This window comes from Podarcis melisellensis (assembly GCF_964234715.1).
Source record: "Podarcis melisellensis genome assembly, chromosome: 15".
Classification (NCBI taxonomy): Eukaryota; Metazoa; Chordata; class Lepidosauria; order Squamata; family Lacertidae; genus Podarcis; species Podarcis melisellensis.
In genome coordinates, this window is record NC_138532.1 from 42354059 (window position 1) to 42373178 (window position 19120).

Consider the following 19120-nt stretch of genomic DNA (forward strand, 5'->3'; position numbering starts at 1 on the left):
GCACATCCTCGACCGTTGAAGTCTCCGAGGGCCTGTACATTCTAGTGTGCTTTTGGTGTATAAATAAGATGGTTTTGCTCTCCGGCGGGAACAGTTCAGACTTGAAGCACCCAGGCCAGGCCGAGAGAGAGGTCCGGTATTTGTTTTTTTAATAACGCTCACAAACAAAATGATGAACAAACAAAATGTATCTGGAAGTTGGCACGTGTAAAGGCTAAAAAAATAAAGATAATAGAAGGCAGGGCAGGGATCCAGAATCTGTTAGCTCTCCCAAAACAGGTTAATAAGCAGAGGAAAGGACTCTGTTCGTTCACTGCCAGTTGGAGTCGATCGATGGCATATTGGAAAGATCATTAGCACCTGCAAACACCAGCCATTCCAGTTGGGACACCTGCTCAGGAGTCATTTGGGTTTTTACAAAATTATGGGATGGGGTGGGGGGCTCCAGCATCTCTCCAGATGTCAGGAACCCCCCGGGCCTTATCATGCTCACTTGTTGCTCCTGCTGGGATCCAGTGAAATCCTCAGCCCACAGATGTCCACACACAATTCCCTGCATTATATTATGGGGTGCATTTCACTGGAGAAGCATGGAAGATGGGCTGGGAGAATCCTTCAAGTGAGGAGAGTCTCCTGGAGGTGTTGTTGGGACTCCCAACGGCCACCAGCCGGCACAGCTGCCAGGGATGATGGGATTTCAGAGTCCAACATCTGGAGGAACACTGGGCTCCCCCCATCCCTGGCCTACAGTCACACGACCCCCAATGCTCCTATGTCATTTGGGGAAAGGTGGGCGCAGGTTGATACGGCCGCCTAGTGTTGTGTGGAGGAACAAGCTATTAGGCCACGCTCTGGCTTCAGCCGCAGTAGGAGGCGTGGAAAGTGCCTGAATAAAACCCTGCACAGGTGGACCCTAAATTGAGGAGGGTTGAAAAGAGAAGCAGCAGGCTTTGAAATCTGGCAGCATTTCAGTGACTGAGAACCCCAGGGAAATTAAGCTCAGTGTCACCCCAGATTTCTCCTTCTGCACCTCATTTTGGGATGGGGAGGGAGAAAGCGGTGGAGTCTAAGGAAAATGGGGACTTTAGGGGGAGGAGATACAGACACACACACATACACAACCTTGTCTATCTTCCCAACCTTCAAGAGCAAGGGAAGTGGATTCAGAACCTGCCCCTAAAACATTCCCTTCAAGATGCTAGGCCTCAAGAGACCAGGAGGCTGGTTGCGACTCTGGCAAAGAACCTGCCCAGGCTTCCTTCGGACACCTCAGCTTGGAATTACTGACAAAACCTATACAGACAAAACTCCCATTCTGACACGGACATTTCAAACGCCTCTTCCGCTCTCCTTGCAACTGTTACAGGTGCAAAACCACGCCTCGCTTTGCTCTGGAACCTCCTTATTCCCATAGCTGTCACCGTTTCCCTTTTTTTAAGGGAAATTCCCTTATCCCAAAGAGGATTCCTTTCAAGAAAAGGGAAAAGTTGACAGCTATGCTTCTTTCCCCTGCTTTTCTGGAGGCAAAACCAAACCGGACCTTCAGGATGACCAGACGCGAACCCTCACTCACTTCCCGCCTTTCCTCCATCTCTTGCTCCAACTGAGGTGCACAGCAAAGCCAACAAACCTCCCTTTCCCAGCGCCCCCCCCCCAGGTAAACCACATTTCTGATGCACTCCAACACCTGGACACTCAATGGCCCAGAAACATTAACCTTATAGGCATATATATCTCTCTCACACACACACAGCTTTGCCAACTGATGTTTACGAGACAGTCTGAGGGACCGGTTTAAATTAAGCGGGATGAAGCTGTCCTGAAAGGACCTCAGACTTTTTTGCCCCTGCCTGCCTCACACGTAACGACAGACCTCCTCTTAAAGTAGAGAAAATGGCAAAATGCAGACAGCAGCACAGAAATCTCCTTTCCCCTGCAGATCACGGGGCAGTAACATCCGAGGCTGCAATCACAGGGATCTCCAGAAGTTGCTGGAATACTATTCAGCCTTAACTGATGCTGGCTGCAAGGGGCGGGTGGGAGTTTGGGTACCATTATGCCTAGAGGGGCCCCCCACTGTCTACCTTGTGGGGTTCTTGTTCCATCTACTCATGGCTACAGACCTTGGCGTTGGACGCAACTCACTAAAGGAACCGTGCTTTTCCTCGACCATAGGAAATTCCCTCCCCACAGCACCTGACTCCCCCAAGTTAAAGGTCTGTTTACCAGATGAAAATGCAAAGGTGGTGTGCAACTTCCTTTGACCGGGTGGCACGTTTTCTCCATAGAAGATGGCAAACGATTTTGGAATGACTGGATGATGTCTGGAGACTGGCAGGTTTTGACTAGGAACCATGAGGACTAGCGCCGGACATCTGAAAGTCTTCAGGCAGAAACCTTACACCAGGCCTGCCTGAAGTCTTCTTTCCACAGCCGTTGGGATGTCAAAGGGGAGAAGGGGCTTTGGATGGGAAGGAGAGACCCAAACAAAGTGGGGGAAGCTCAGTTCAAGCCAAGACCAAAAGCGGGGAAAGAGATTGATATTCTCTCACTGACGAGATGAACTGGGCTGGGAGGCAGCGGCAGAAACTGAGGCCGCCTCCTTTGGCAAAGCGAACAACTTCAAGCAATTATTTGGCACCTTCAACTTCGTATCCAGTAACAGGAAACACACGATAATTTGGGTGTGCAGGCTGTCCTCCAAACCCTCTGCGACCTGATGGTGGGATGTCTAACACATCTCCTGCAGAGCCACGGGGCACGGAAGAAGCGGCAGCAGATGTGGGCGATGTGGGCATCTGCTCACAAGGCCTCATGGCAAGGAAGCGCTTCCTTCACAGCATTCCTCTAGGGGACCCTGGGGTTCATGCCCACGGGTCGTGTCACCCACACACCACACTCCTGTGACAGGCTTTGCCTCCCGAGTCTCAGAAAGGAGCCGGCGAGTCACACCAAAGCAGCAAGGAGGAAATTCTACTAAGCCAAAGGAAGCGTCACTTGTGTTTGTGACCTGGTGGCCTTCAGGTGCTCCTGATGCCAGCCAAGGAGATTTCGTGGTGGCCCTTCGGTGACACACAGGTGTCGTGAAACTGGCTGGGGAAGGTCGGTGCGTTTGGCGCTGCCAACCCTGGCTTTCACCCACGCAGGTCATCGACTCAACGCTTCAAGCTCACACTTAAAGGGCACCTGAGTCCTTGCAGAGAAGCCCTCAGTCCTGCATGAATTTTCAGGCTTTTGACGCCGCATAAATCCGCTGTGCTGAGACTCCCTTGTGAGCTAAGGACAAGTCACTTTCAACAAGAAGTTAACTTGCAGATTTTCAGAAACTTCCCCTCCCCTCACAGGCTTGCCAACTCTTCCCTCTTCTCCCCTGGAAGGGCTCCTGCGCTCTTAGCAGAAGCGCAGTAGGTGGAAATTCAACAGGTAAAGCTTTTGCCTTGTGTCTGCTTGGATGGGACAGACTGGAGCTGTGGGGAGTTTCCTGTTGGCACAGCTGTGAAAAGGGCAGGTGGGATGTGGCAGGAAATTATTTTTTTTGGCAACTCCAGATTTCCAAAAGCTGTTGGCCCCACCAGCCTCGCAAAGGCCATTGCCCCCCCAAGGAAAAAAAATCTATCAGCATGTGCAGAACTAACCCTCTCACCCTCCCCCTCCAAAAAAACCACATTGCCCCCACAACCTTTTCTCTCCACTACTCAAGCTAGCAACTGGTGCCTTTAAACCTGGGTATCAGGCATTTGAATCCCTGCCCCCGTTTGATGAGGACAGGTCTGTGGCCCTACAGATGCCACTGGTCAGAGATGGTGGGAGTTTTAGTCCAGCAACTTCCTGTAGGCTGCAGATGTTCCCTGTGAATTAGACAAATAAGATGTCTGCAGCAACACAACGAGGTTTGCGCAACAGAACACAACTCTTGCATCTCCTGCGCCAACTTGGAGGCACGGGGGGGGGGCAGGGAGAATTTTAGAAGGCACCGCTTCTCCCACTATTACGGAAAAGTCACCAGCCCAAATCCCCGTGCAACAAGTTAAAGAGACAAGCAGTCTTTGTTCTGCAAAAAAAACCCCAGCGGACTAAATCGGGCATCAAGGTGATCCAGTCACAACACAGATCCTGGGTGTGCAGGAGATCTGGGCCTGATAATGGCTTCCTCTAGCCTTGTGGAGCAACGATCAGAAGGGCTCCCCCTCCTCTCCTTGCATCCATACTCAAGACAGTGCAGGCCCTGGGTGGACAGAAGCCTATTCAGATCCCAACAGTCCCTAAATTAGTCCTGGGATGGGGGGAATTTGCAAAAGCCAAGATCAGCCTGGCTCTCTCTACCGTCCTACCAGCTGCGTGAGACAGGGCCAAGGCAGCTGTCATTAGGGGAGGGGGGGCCTTGTAAGGGGATTTTAAGTTTGGTGCTTTGTTTTTTCCAAAGATGCTGTCATGTTTCAAGGGGTCCTGGCTGTTCCACACAGCACAGCCTGTTTCAGGAAGCCAGCCCACTCTGCTCTTTTCTTGAGCCTCCAGGGAGAAAAGTAAGGAAGCCTTTCCATGGGACCCATGAAGAGGGGAAGCCACAACCAGGTTTTGTGAAATTAAAGAGGGGGAAAGCAGCAACTTCTGGTGCCCTTGGGGACCTCCAGAGGCTGTGCACAAGGCCACCAATTTGTCCGGCGACGAGGGGAGTTGTTCTCTGCCCCACAGCGCAGGGCACCCTGGGTGAAAAGGAGTCTTATTTGGCACGGTCAAGTATGGGGGAGATGTTATTTCCTGCGTCGTCCCCCCCCAAAAAAATAGTCCCAAGCCAAGCAGAGCTCCTCCACTCTGCTTCAGGCTGCAGGCCTGGGCTGGATCGTGGCCAGTCCTTTCTGGGGCCACGAGAAATGTCTGCCGGGGCCTCTGTCAGGCAGGATTGAAGGGGGAGGGTCCCTTTTGTGTTTTCCTTTTAAAGTGATCTAGTGCGTTGCATGGTGTTCTTCAGACGCCTTCCTCCTCCTCCTCCTCCTTCCTCCTCCCGGCTCCGGAACTCAGGTCTCGAAATATTTGTAGATTTGGGCGACGTACTGCATAACGCTCTGCCAGTCGGGGCGGTCCGTGTACATGATCTCACTGAGCTCCTGTGACGGGAAGAGATGGCAGCGTCATTGGAAGGGAGGAAAACAAGGAAACGTAAAGCACTTTAGCTGCAGCGGGGGAACCAGAGGGTCATTCCGAACCCCCAGGGACAGTTAAAAGGCACAATGCAGGTGAAATCTCCTCCTCCCTATCCCAGTCTCCCAAAATATACCGGATCATTTCATAGGAAGTTTGTAAATGTGTGAGTACATACATATTCATAGAATCAAAGAACTGTAGGGATGGAAGGGACCCTGAGAGTCATCTAGTCCACCCCCTGCAATGCAGGAATCCATGACATGGCCATCCGAACTCTGCTTTGAAACCTCCAACGAAGGAGAGTCCACCATCTCCTGGGGGAGCCCATTCGACTGTCAATCAACTCTTCCCATAAGAAACACTGTCCAGTGCCGAGGGCCTTCTGGTGGTTCCCTTGCTGCAAGAACCAGGCAGAGGGCCTTCTCGGTAGTGGCACCTGCCCTGTGGAACGCCCTCCCACCAGATGTCAAAGAGAACAACTACTAGACTTTTAGAACACATCTGAAGGCAGCCCTCTTTAGGGAAGCTTTTAATGTTTAATAGGCTATTGTATTCATATTTTGTTGGAAGCCCCCCCCGAGTGGCTGGGGAAACCCAGCCAGGTGGGCGGGGTATAAATAATAAATTATGATGATGGTGATGATGATGATGATATTTATCTGGAATCTCCTTTGTTGGTGGGAGGAGTAGAAAACAAGCTTTCTCCATCTTCCATGGATATTTGAAGGTGTCTCCCATACCTCCCTCTCAGTCTCCTCTCTTCCAGGCCAAGCCTGCCCAACACCTTCAGCCGCTCTCATAACATTCTTCCTGTCTGCTGAAGCTTCTCAGTTCTTCCCTTGAAGCTCCAGAGAGAGAAAACTGGGCGGGGGGGGGGGAGCAGATCTTTGATCCCACGCACACACTGGACCCAACACGTCTGAGCCCCGGGGAACGTGACGGCTTTCGCCTCCCCTCTCGCGGGGGCAGCCAGGAACAGCAGCACCCCCCCTTCCCGTGCCGGAAGGGCTCCCTATCTGCTTGGCAAGGCTTTCAAGGAGGGAGTGGTAGCCAAGAGTAATTAAATCCCGGCCGTAAGCCTTTTAAAGAAATGAATTTGAAACGCACATACACCGAAGCTCACATAAAACGAGGGGGAACGGGGCGGCGCATTGACGGTTGTGTGCCAGGAAGACTTGGTGATGGGGACAGAGAGCCGTGAGCACTTCAGGTCCCCATGATTTGGGGAAGGTATTCAGGAGATGGAGGCAGGGAGAGTTCAACAGGGAGAGTTTGGCAGAGGGTGGGGTGGGGAGGGGAGGCTGGTTTTCGGCCGACAACAAGGCTTCTAGGGAGCTGGCAAGGAGTTGCAATACTTCTCTTCCAACAATTCTAAGATTCTATTAAAACTGCCCGAGGGCAGAGGGGAACCTTAGGGAACCTAAGGCAAGCCATCTTATGCAGAGTGAGGCCCTTGGTCCATTGAGCTCAGTCTGGTCTGCACTGCAGCAGGAACTCGGCAGCGTTCCTGCCCTGCTTAGCAGTGCCGTCTGAACCTCCCGCATGCAAAGGGGGTGATCTGCCCCTGGGCTAAGGCCCTTCCTCTGCAAATAAGATTCCAGCCCTCATGGCTGAATCAGGAACATAGGAAGCACCTTAACAGAGTCAGACCATTGGCCATCTAGTTTGATATTATCTGCACAGGACCTCTCTGGGGTCTCCAGCCCTTCCTGAAGTTGCTGGAGATGGTGAGGAAGGTTGCATGCTATGAGACATCTCACTTAATAATAATAATAATAATAATAATAATAATAATAATAATTTATTTATATCCCGCCCTCCCCAGCTAAAGTCGGGCTCAGAGTGGCTAACAACAGTAAAAATAGCACAGTTTACATAAAATCACAGTCAATTAATTGAAATACATTCGAAAATCAATTCATTCTAAAATCAATTCAGAATCAAATCAATGGCAACCATTTGGCTAGAGTTCTACGAGGATCACCGAAGGAGGGGGTCAGACTGTGCCTTGGCCAAAGGCCTGGTGGAACAGCTCTGTCTTGTAGGCCCTGCAGAAAGATGTTAAGTCCCTCAGGGCCCTAGTCTCTTGTGACAGAGCATTCCACCAGATCGAGGCCACAGCCGAAAAAGCCCTGGCTCTGGTTGAGGGCAGCCTAACCTCTCTGTGGCCTGGGACCTTCAAGATGTTTTTGTTTGAAGACCGTAAGGTCTTTCGTGGGGCATACCAGGAGAGGCGGTCCCGTAGGTACGAGGGTCCTAGGCCGTATAGGGCTTTAAAGGTTAAAACCAGCACCTTAAACCTGACCCTGTACTCCACCGGGAGCCAGTGCAGCTGGTATAGCACCGGGTGAATGTGATCCCATGGCGAGGACCCCGTAAGAAGTCTCGCCACGGCATTCTGCACCCGCTGGAGTTTCTGGGTCAGTCTCAAGGGCAGCCCCACGTAGAGTGAGTTAAAGCACGCCGAGGTGTGTATTTCAGCCTGAGCAAGGTCTTGGCGACTCAAGGCTCACACCAACCCCTAGCCACATTGTCCCCCAATCTTAAGAAGAGCCCTGTAGCTGTGCAAAAAATTATTTGGAGCAGTGCGATGGGGCAAACGACTTTTTAGAAGCGATAACTCAACAGGTTTAGGTTCCTGTTAGCCCCGTGCTCTTTCGCACCTCTGTACCACAGCAAACATGTTTATGGCTGCAAACTTGAGCGAGTCATAGAAGAAGCAAAACGTGAGTAGCATTTTGCTCGCCCCCACATCGAAACCTGCGCAGGCAGAGTCAGAGCTAAGGTTGTACTGGGGGTGCTGGGTTCAAATTCCCTGGTCAGCTGTGGAATTTGCTGGGGATTGGTCTTAGGCGAATTGGTCTAGCCTCACAAGGCTGTCAGGAGGATAAAAACCAGCCACAGGGAGGAACAGTGGACCATAAATGCCATAAAATAAATAGCTGTGCAGTCTGGGATTGAAGGCTGGCTTTTCTAAACCGAAAGGAGCAACAGATCTGAACTATCCGAGCTCTGAATCACAAAAACCTCGGTGGGTTCAGCAAACAACAGGAAACCCTCAACCAAGCATTTTCCTTTCTTTACGAGCTCAGAAACTCCCTGAAATTGACTGGCCAAGGAGATTCAGGATGATTAAAAGGGAGGGTCTTCCCCATGCAACCGCACTCTTTGACTTGTGGAACTAACAACCACAAGATGTGACGGCGGAAGATGGTCGCTGGTTTTAAAGTGGGAGATTAGATAAAAGGAAGGGAGGGTGGAATGGATTTGAAGCCATGCTCCTGTTGCCCGTTTTCCTGCAGGTGCAAATATGACACACACCCCCTCCGGTCCCCCGCCGGCCTCATCCCCTCCAATGCTATATTGGCACAATGCATCTCCCCAGGACAAAAGCACTCACCAAGCTGGGTTTAATGCCAACGCTTTCGGCAGCCTGGAATGCCAAAAGGAGATTTCTTTTCTGTGGGGAGGGGGAGAGAAAGACAACAAATAGGTCAGGATAGAAGGGCTCTTTTCTCTGACATTAGCCTGCCCCCCCTCCAGTTGCCATTTGCCACGGGTACAGCTGTGGATGGGGAGGACATAGATTCTGTTTGCCTTTGAATGGGAAAGCTCCCCAATCGGTGCTTCCTAAAGCAATAAGCCAACCAAAACACCATGATTCTTTGAAACTTGAACTGCTCCGAATTTTGCAATGCAGTTTTCCAACCCCACAATGTGTGTTTATAGGGGGAAATTTTGCAAAATAAATTGCTTTTCTTAAAAAAAGGTGAGAAATAGAGGGCTTAGGCGAGGTGCAAATGGCAAAGACCTCGCCAGGAAACACAACCCACCACTGAAAGAAAACAGGCACTCCTTGATTCAAAACCCACAAAAGGAAGTGAATTCAAGTATACATCAATCAGGTGAGAAGTAAGTTTCAGATTCTGCTTCTTCCTGGAAGACTTTATTATTGTAGCTACAGCAGAAAGGCACCCAGGTGGCCCTCCAGATATTGCTAGACTATTGTTATTAATTAAATTTCTTAGTTGCTCCCCCCCAATGCAACTGAAAGCAGCTTACAGCAAAAAATAAATAACATATATTAAAAACCAGGGAAAAAAACAAAGCACACTCACAAAATCTAAAACATGTTTTTAAAAGGCAGAATCAATATCTTCTTATTTACAACTGTTATTAAAAGTTCATTAGTTGGAACTACTTATAAATAACCAAACATTAACCTTATCATGTATTTTTATTTTATTTTAAAAAAACTCGGGGCTAATTATATTTGGAACTCCTTGGGAATTGATGTCAGGCTCCGCCTTCACTGTCCTCTTTTTGGGGTCTGCCAAAATGTTTTTGTTTAGACAGGCCTGTCCAAAGGTTTAGAAAGCTGATGCAAGTTTAGTCTATTGTTATTTTAACTTTCTGAGAGTCTTAAATCATGGCTGCTACTTTTCTAATAGTGTTAAATTTTATTGCTTTGGTTCCCCCCCTTTTTTCTTTACAACCAAGCAGCATATAATACATTTTATGAAATGACTAAACAATAAATAAGGTCACTAGGTCAGGAATGGTGTGTTTACCCTTCAATTCCATTCCCCATCACTAGGGGAAAGGTTTCTCCCCACCCCACCAAATCGCCCACCATCTGAAGGATGCTGGTGACGGAGGGGCCTCACCTTGTCCTGGCTGTTGAGCTCCTGGTAGGGAATGTGGGCAGGCAGGTAGGTGTGCAGGAGGGCGCAGAAGGCCAGGCCGTCGCTCCAGCTGCTGCTGAAGTTGGTGATGTCGATATTCTGCGGGAGGAAAAGAGAAGGTGAGCTCAGCGGGAGAGGAAACCCAGAAGACAAAAGTCACGAGATTGATGTGCATTATGATTAGTGAAATAAGTATTCAATCCCTTTGCGAAAGATGACTTAGTTGTTGTTGTTTAGTCATATCCGCCTCTTCGTGACCCCCTGGACCAGAGCACGCCAGGCCCTCCTGTCTTCCACTGCCTCCCGCAGTTTGGTCAAACCCATGCTGGTAGCTTCGAGAACACTGTCCCACCATCTCATCCTCTGTCATCCCCTTCTCCTTGTGCCCTCCATCTTTCCCAACATCAGGGTCTTTTTCAGGGAGTCTTCTCTTCTCATGAGGTGGCCAAAGTATTGGAGCCTCAGCTTCACGATCTGTCCTTCCAGTGAGCACTCAGGGCTGATTTCTTTCAGAATGGAGAGGTTTGATCTTCTTGCAGTCCATGGGACTCTCAAGAGTCTCCTCCAGCACCAGAATGACTTAGTACTTGGTGGCAATTACAGAGGTCAGACGTTTCTGGGGCTTATTCTGTCTCTCACAGCTACAATAAACCTACCATTAAAATTATGGACTGGTCATTTCTTCATCAGGGGGCAAACGGGCAAATTTAGCAGGGGATCAAAACTTTTGCCCCCTAGTGTATAAGTCAGCCTCCTTCACTCCTATTCAGCACCATGAGGACTGGAACCTTGCTGCGGATTAGACAAATTCATGGATGAAAAGACCACTGACAGCTACCAGCCACTATGGCTATGCTTGGCCTCCAGAATCGGAGGTGGCAATGCTTCTGGGAGCCACAAGAGAGGAAGGTGCTTGGATCCTGTTGCAGGTTTCCCACTGGGGCTAGGATGCTAGCCTAGATGGGCCCGCTTTGACCCTGACCCAGCAGGCTCTCCTTGCTGCCTCCCAAGATCAACAAATGCGCCAAGGCTGGACAAACAAGCAATCAACTCCCTATCAGTGGCAATAATGCAAAACAAAAGGCCTTTGGGTAGCAGGTTGGCATGGCAAGATGAATGCTGCCCACTCCCTGTGAAATTAACATTTTGGCAGGAGGTCCTGCGGGAGGCAAAGATCTGGGGGCGTTGGGGGAGAAGAGAAACTGTTTGTCCCAAATCTTAATTACCTCCACCTCCCGGCATTGTGTTAATTACATTAAGGAGCTCTGCTAAGATTTGATTAACTCACTTTGCTGCTTTTCAAGAGGAGGAGGGGAGGGGAGCAAAGTGGAATATTTCTGTCCGTTAACCGCTAGCTTCTTGGGTTTCAATAATGCCTCTCCAGACATTCTGCACCGGGGCAGAAAAAACAAACCACCCTATGCTTGTCTTGTGACGGGGCTGATCTGTGGGGCTGGTGTGGTCAGTGGAGTAGGAGCAGTCAAAGCCACTATACTGCCCTGCGTAAATAATAATAATAATAATAATAATAATAATAATAATACCAGGGCAGGAACTATGGCTCCTTGCTGGTATTTCCAGGTGAACTGCTTATTGGTCATTCGCCTGGATTTGTTTGCAATTCAATTCAATCCCAAGAAGTTCAGGCAGGGAGGGGGGTTTACATGCTTCTCTCCCCCCCTCCATTTTATCATCACAACAACCCTGTGAGGTAGGTTAGGCTGAGTACGAGAAAGTGACTGGCCCAGGGACACCCAGTGTGGGCTTCCTACCCAAGCAGGGATTCGAACCCTGGTCTCCCTGACGCTACGCCACAAAGACCTTCTCTCTCTCCTGGGAGAGAGGCAAACACTGAACAAAACAGAGCCCGACTTCCTCGCAAAGGGCTGAGACCTGCCGAGATGTTATCCTCCCGGGTTGCTGTGACCTGGCCAGTGTTAAAGGCAAACCACAGAGCAGGTGGGAGAGGCGGTGTCCGTTGGCCAAGCAGGAAGTCAGCCCAGAAAAGAGCTATCCTGACTTTGCTTAGCCAAACCGGGGAGGCGAGTTCTCCCCTTCCGCCTTCACAGGGAAAGGAGGACCTGGACAGAGGGCCAGGCGCAGCTCCCACATCCTGCAGATCCTGCTTGCGCCAGGGACTGGGAAGGAGGGACAGGATGGAAGCAGTGACGGGGAGGGCGAGCAGCGCCTTGCCGATGTCATCCTCGACCTTGGCTGCAGAAGACAAAAGCAACGCCAGGGAAACTTCGATAGGAGGACACTAGGGAATTAGATGGACACGGGTGGCGCTGTGGGTTAAACCACTGAGCCTAGGGCTTGCCGATCAGAAGGTCGGCAGTTCGAATCCCCGCAACGGGGTGAGCTCCCGTTGTTCAGTCCCAGCTCCTGCCAACCTAGCAGTTCGAAAGCACGTCAAAGTGCAAGTAGATAAATAGGTACCACTCCGGCGGGAAGGTAAACGGCGTTTCCATGCGCTGCTCTGGTTCGCCAGAAGCGGCTTAGTCCTGCTGGCCACATGACCCGGAAGCTGTACGCCGGCTCCCTCAGCCAGTAAAGCGAGATGAGCGCTGCAACCCCAGAGTTGGCCACAACTGGACCTAATGGTCAGGGGTCCCTTTACCTTAGGGAATTAGAAGAGCCTGCAGGATCAGGCTAATGGCCCATCTTAGTCCAGGATTCTGCCCTCATGCTTGTGTCCATCCATTTCTCTGGGTCTATTCCAAGTTGAATTTAGAAGATGAGAAGCGTTTGATGGACTGGGGCAAAGGACCTTCACCTAGCCCAACATCCTGTGGCCGACCAGATGTCCTTAATGGCAAGCCCACAAGCAGGATCCGAGAATAAGAGCAACGCTCCCCTCCTGCGGTTTCTAGCCACTGGCATTCAGAGGCATTGCTGCTTCTGACTGTGGAGGCAGGGCAGAGTCAGCCTAGCTAGGACCCATCCATAGCCCTCTCTTCCTCTGTGGACTGGCCCTCTTTTAAAGCCACCCAGGTTAGTGGCCATCCCTGCCTCTTCCTCCTCCTGTGGCAGGGAGTTCCGTAGTTTGACTATGTGCGTGAAGAAGGGACTTTTCTCGAGGGAGGGAGGGAGGGAGGGAGGGAGGGTGGCATCATTCCCATGCGGATCTGGCCGCCTCACCTCAAAAAATAAAAAATAAAGATGCTGCAGAGCTGGAGAAAAGGTCCAGAAAAGAGCCACCAAAATGATGGAGCGACTCCCCAGTGATGCAAGGTTCCTCCAATACAGTGGTGGGAATGAATGGAGGCAAAGTTGGCGTTGAAGAGAAAACACGGTGGATAGTGACCAAAAATAAAAACAATTTGGCAACCCCACCTTGGACTTTTCGTGCAAAAAAAGAAATGAATGATTTTGAGACATTCTGACTTAAAAGAAAGACTGCTTAACGGAACATGGCGAAGATGGGTGTTATTATGGACTGAATGTCTTAAATAAATATTTTTCTTTTTTTATGTAACCCGCAAAAGGAAAATTGGAAGCCCTTTTTATCTTTCTTTATTATCTCTTTTCTTTTCTTTTCTTTCCTTTCCCCTCTTCTCTCCTTTTCCTTTTTTCTTCCTTTTTCTTTTTCTCTCTTCCTGTTTTCTTCGGCTCTGCTCTTCCTCCTCAGCTGAATACAACAGAGGGGAGAGGGCTCCTGCTCTGGGGTCCAGTTTGCAGCTTTCCCTTTGGGACATCTGTTCGGCCACTGTGAGAGCAGGTGGCTGGGTTAGATGGACCCAATCCCGCAAAATCATCTTATGTTCTTGATAGGACAGTGCTCTGTTGGCCCTAATGGACTAGCCCCTCTGTGCTGAATTTTCTGGAAAGTCATTGCATTTCACCCCAAAATAAGGATATTCTGGATTCTCCAAAACAACTGCCCAGCTCCATGCAATCTGCCTTGCTAGCTAGTTCCAGGAAAAGGGGGAAAGGAAACCTCTCTCCACTTCAAGATGAGACACTGCACTTCCCAGACACTGAAGGGCATTGCTTACCAAGGGCTGGGGACAGAAATTGCCAGCTATCAAGGGACCATGTCAGTTCCTTTTATTTTCCCCCTCGGGAAAGCCCCCAGCCACCAATTAGTAACTGCCCGGTCACAGTATTTCGAGACAGCCAAAGCAGGGATGCGATTCGCTATTTCTTAAAGTGCTTAACATAACACAGGCTTGCACAAATATTTGAAAAGTCAATAGGGCTGAGACTGCGGGCTTATAATTGAAATAATAAAACAACAAATAAGAATTGGAGAGAGAGAGAGAGAAGATGGAGGAGGAAGTAGAAATTGTAATTCAAGATGAAGCAAATTGAGATACTTAAATGAGATTTAATTTGTTTTATATCGCCAAAATTCTTGCAGAAGTATGTTCTTAATTAATGTTCTCAGGCCCTCCCTGCCTCTTACAGTGCAAATCCTTTGCAAGTTTACTCAGAACACAAATCCCAATGGGACTTACTCCCAGGTGAGTGACTGTACATCTGCGGCTTTATACATTTACTTTTCAGATAATTTTCATCGATATTATTATTATAATTATTGCTACACACAACACACCAGTTTTAATCTCCTAGTTTCCATTACAATTTTGCTTTTCATCCTCATTAAAATCAGCCTTGGATATTTTATGGTAAGGCAGAATGTACAGAAGAGTCTGCAGGATCAGGCCTATGGCCCCTCTAGTCTAGCATCCTGTTCCCACAGGGGCCAAGCAGATGCCCCAAAGGGAAACCAGCAAGGGAAGTTGCATGTTTGGAGCACATGGTAACATATTTTTCTGTCTATAAGACGCCCCCATGTATAAGACGCCCCTATTTTTGGGGACTCCGATTTAAGAAAATGGGGGGAGATGTATCCGTGTACAAGGTGAAGGGACCCCTGACCATTAGGTCCAGTCGTGGCCGACTCGGGGGTTGCGGCGCTCATCTTGCTTTACTAGCCGAGGGAGCCGGCGTACAGCTTCCAGGTCATGTGGCCAGCATAACTAAGCTGATTATGGAGAAACCAGAGCAGCGCACGGAAACGCCATTTACCTTCCCGCCGGAGGTGTACCTATTTATCTACTTGCACTTTGACATGCTTTCGAACTGCTAGGTTGGCAGGAGCAGGGACCGAGCAACGGGAGCTCACCCCGTCATGGGATTCAAACCGCCAACCTTCTGATCAGCAAGTCCTAAACTCTGTGGTTTAACCCACAGCGCCACCCGCATCCCATTGGTGTACAAGAAACCCTCAAATTTTTGACATTTTTTTTGGGGGGGGACCTAGTCTTATACACGGAAAAATACAGTAAATCCATTCCTTATCAGTCCATTTTTAGATGTCTGCAGGTGAAGGTCTGGCCCTTAGCAATTTCAAGAATGCAAAAAGGGCCCTGCTGGATCAGGCCAAAGGCCCATCATCCTGCTCTCACAGTGGCCAGCCAGATGCCTCTTCTGGGAAACCCACAAGCAGGATCTGGGCCCGAGAGCAACTCCTGTGTTTTCCAGCAACTGGCATTCAGAAGCATCGCTGCCTCCGTCTGCAAAGACAGAGCTGAGCCACTGTGGCCAGAAGATCTCAATAGTCCTCTCCTCCTCATTGCAGTTGCCTAATCCTCCTTTAGAGCCACCACGGAGCATGGCCATGCGCTTTCCCAGCTGGTCAACAAGCCAGGACAACAAGCCGAGACTGGATAACACGAGCCTGGATCTCCGCCGGAAGCCAGGGCATAGCGAGAGGAAATGTGGAGCGAGCGATGAAAGCCATTTCCCGTTTTATAAAAGTGTGACTCGGGAATCTGTGGGAAAATATCCACACTTGGCCACTGTGCATCTTTTCATTTTTATTTCTTGAATGTTTTGCTTTTTTTTTTTGAGAGCCAGCATGGCGTAGGGATTAGAGTGTCGGACTCGGGGAGACCCAGGTTCGAATCTCCACCTGAAGCTCACTGGGTGACCCTGGGCTGGCCACTGCCTCTCAGCCTAACCTACCTCTCAGGGTTGTTGTGGGATTAAATGCGGAGGGAAGAGTGGTGTGTGAGCCACCAAGCTCCGTGGAGAAAAAGGAGGGATAGGAATGCAATAAATAATAGGTTTGCCCATTTTCCTCTGGCCTCCCCTCCTCGCATCTGTACAACATCTGTGCAAAGCCCTGGGTCACCAGGAAAGAGTTGTTTGAATTTTGTGTGTGCAGGGGGAAGAGGAGGGTGATTTGAAACGCAACCACCTTTACCCCGTTCACAGATCAGCTCCATTAAGCTGAGGTCTTTTCTTTCAACACAGGGAACTTCTGCCAGGCGATAAGGCAGGCAGAACTCTGGGGGATTATCTCAGCCCGACCCCTGCCACCTCCCAGCTGCTGAGAGGCATCGTGGTAAATCACCAGCGGGCAGGAGACTGAGTTGGCAGGCCTCAGCCAGGAAGTCTCCAGGAAGAAATATGGGCTTGGTGAGATTTTTTTGAACTGACAGGCCTCTAAATCACTCCTTGGGGAAAAGAAACAAGATTCTGCTGCTGAAAAGATCTTCCACACTGCAACGGACAAGGGAGGAATCCAATTCAGTTTGCATTTAAAGGCAAACCCACTGCACTCGCGCTTTCCGAAATGAAATGTGGACAGAAGCACAGTTCACTGAATTTTGCTCTGCAGTTCTCCAGTCAGGTAATGTTTTGCAAAGCAATTTCCCCCAACACAATTTTTGCATCCCTTCCCCCCATATATATTCTGTTTCATGCACGTTTTATCCTGGTATGTGCATAGAATACACACACACACACACACACACACACACACATACAAATAAATAGAATAGAATGTATATACATAGAAATGCATATACCAGGATAAAACGTGCATGAAACAGAATGTATATGGGGGGTGCAAAAATTGTGTTGGGGAAAATTGTTTTGCAAAAAAGTCCCCTTTTAGGAACGTAAGAAAAGCCCTGCTGAATTAGGAACACAAGAAGCACTGAAAGGGAGCACATCTGGTCCAGCCTCCTGTTCCCACAGTGGCTGACCGGATGCCCACGAGCACAAGACCCGAGCACAAGAGCCCTCTCTGCTCCTGTGGCTTCTGCAACCGGCATTCAGAAGCATGGCTGCTACAGACTGCAAAATTGGCACTCAAGCACTGATGCATTTCTACAGACCGATGTGGAAAGGCAGAGCGCTGAATGGTTAAGGTTGGAAGAATGAGCAGAGGAGAGAAATGGAACTGGGCAGGTTTGCCTGACTGCACCCCTCAAACCAAAGAATCCTAAACTGGGAGTGTCTCGTTTTTGTAGAACCGGCCCCCAAGTGACCCAGGAAAGATTGTGCGGAACGGACTGTGGGAGTGTCAAAGTGTCAGAATCCGGCTTGCAGTTCCCACTGAAGAGAGGTAAAATTCCACCTGGCTGTATCAGGTGTGCGCCTTGTTACGAAACCGGCTCTCTGCGGACACCCAGCCCTCCAAAAATCCCCTGGATTAAAGAATAAAACCGCAAGAGGATTTCCCCTTGTGGGGAAGACTCAAGGCTTTCCCCCTTACCTGGGGCTGGAATGCAGTTCCTCCTCCCTCCCTCCCACCCGCCAACCTTAAATTGCTGTAGAAACAGTGTTGCGTAGTGGTTAGAGGTTACTGGAACAAGCAAGCCAAGGAGATGCGGGTTCAAATCCACATTTTGCTGTTGGGCTGACAGGGCTGAATCTTCCAAGGGGGCGGTATTATTATTCCTAGTCTTAGGGAAAAGAACTCGATCCACTTTCTTTCAGGTTGGAGAGGAGCCTGTTGCAATCTTGGCCAGCCCCTTAAGTTACGGTAACTGGCTTCTGCTCGAACGATTAATGACGCATCCCTTGTTTACTTCAGGGATTATCTGAAGTGTCCGGGGGCAGCCAAAAGGTCAGCGGTATTCAGTCTTCCCCAAAGGACCACACGCCTTCCCTTATGGACACTGAGGCACTGACGGCAAGGCCTCACCACCAGCCACTGAGGGCCTGAAGCCCTCATTCGGAGATGATTCCCTCAGCCTCGCTCAATGCCAGAAAACCCCATTCCCTCAACAGCTGGGCTGCTACCTCCAAAGGGGGAGGTGGGCAAGGGAAAGGATATTTCTGCATTATTTTGCTGTTTACAAAACAGAAAGGAAAATGTTCTTCTCCGGTTCGGCTTTCACTCACTCAGACCAAGCATCTAATGAAGTAGGTTGTTACCTAAAGAAACCCTCAAGCCATTTTTTTTTTAATGCTGGTTCATAGCCTCAAGGTGTCATTAAATGCATTTCTCCTCAGGCTACATCTTTTTGTCAGGGATTCTTCAGCCACGATTCCTGGGGGCTGGACTGGATGACCCTTTTTGGGGGGGGGTCCCTTCCAATTCTGCAATTCTACAGTTCTTCCCTGCTCCACGTGTCTGGTTGGAGCTGTTATGTTGAGAGATTTGAGGGCCAAGACAAAAGAAAGGAGTGCTTCACACAGCCGAGTTTAACTATGAAACTCCTTAGCTCAGGAGGCTGAGATGGCCACCAACTTGGACGGCTTTGAAAGAGGGTCAGACAAATTCCTCATTTAATCCCCATAACCATTCTGTGAGGTTGGCTGGCCCGAGAGAGGCAGGGTCAGGCCCAAGGTCAGCTTCCTGCCTGAGTGGGGATTCGAACCCTGATCTCCCAGGTTCTAGTCCAACACTCCAGTTACACCACACTGGCTCTGTTGAAGGCCGAGCCCTCTCTCTCTCTCTTTCTCGCGTGTGTCCAGCAACCCTGAGGGGGGAAAGAGAGACAAGTACCGCTTGATCCCTAGGTTAGGGCTGTTGTCTTCTAAGATAAGAAGCTGGATTTGGATGATTTTGGCCCCATGACAAATCGTCGGATCAACAACAGCCGGAGCACTTAAATCATGACCCGACTGCTAATGACGTGATTAATGAGGACGGAGGCTAATGAGACTAAGAGCGAGGAGACAAGAGCAAAGAACAGGAGTTATTAGTCCACCAGCAGCGCGGAGCCTGGGGGCTGCCCCCTCCCTGTTGCTCGCAGGCGTCAGTTTCTCAGCAAGAGAGATTAAGCTTAGGGGTCTGGCGGGGGGGGGGGGGGGAGAGAAACATGGCTCCACCAACACCCACAGATCTGCTTCCACGAAATGAATTATTTGGGTCTCTGGGATAGAGGGGAATCCGGAGCTCGAGAGGCGTCAAGACGTCACGTCACTGGCCGTAATGTCAACAGGGTGAAGGAGACGAGAAGAGCAGCTCGTGGCAACAGGAAAAGGCCTCAGGCCTGCCCAGTGGGGTTGCCCTGGGCTCCACGCCAGAGACCAGGAGCGGGGCT

At 49.9% G+C, this 19120-nt stretch overlaps 1 protein-coding gene across 3 annotated transcripts in view; it reads right to left on the reverse strand.

Moving 5' to 3' along the window:
- Positions 1 to 3739: 3739 nt before the first annotated feature.
- SPECC1 (sperm antigen with calponin homology and coiled-coil domains 1) overlaps positions 3740 to 19120 on the reverse strand; it is a 102733-nt gene continuing 87352 nt past the window's right edge. For all 3 annotated transcript variants that reach the window (XM_081890257.1, XM_081890256.1, XM_081890258.1), the window contains 3 exons: positions 9810 to 9926; positions 8543 to 8602; positions 3740 to 5105 (listed from right to left, as the gene is read on the reverse strand). In XM_081890257.1, coding sequence (XP_081746383.1) covers positions 5016 to 5105; positions 8543 to 8602; positions 9810 to 9926 — 267 coding nt within the window. In that variant the 3' untranslated portion in view covers positions 3740 to 5015. The remainder of the gene's footprint in view (positions 5106 to 8542; positions 8603 to 9809; positions 9927 to 19120) is intronic.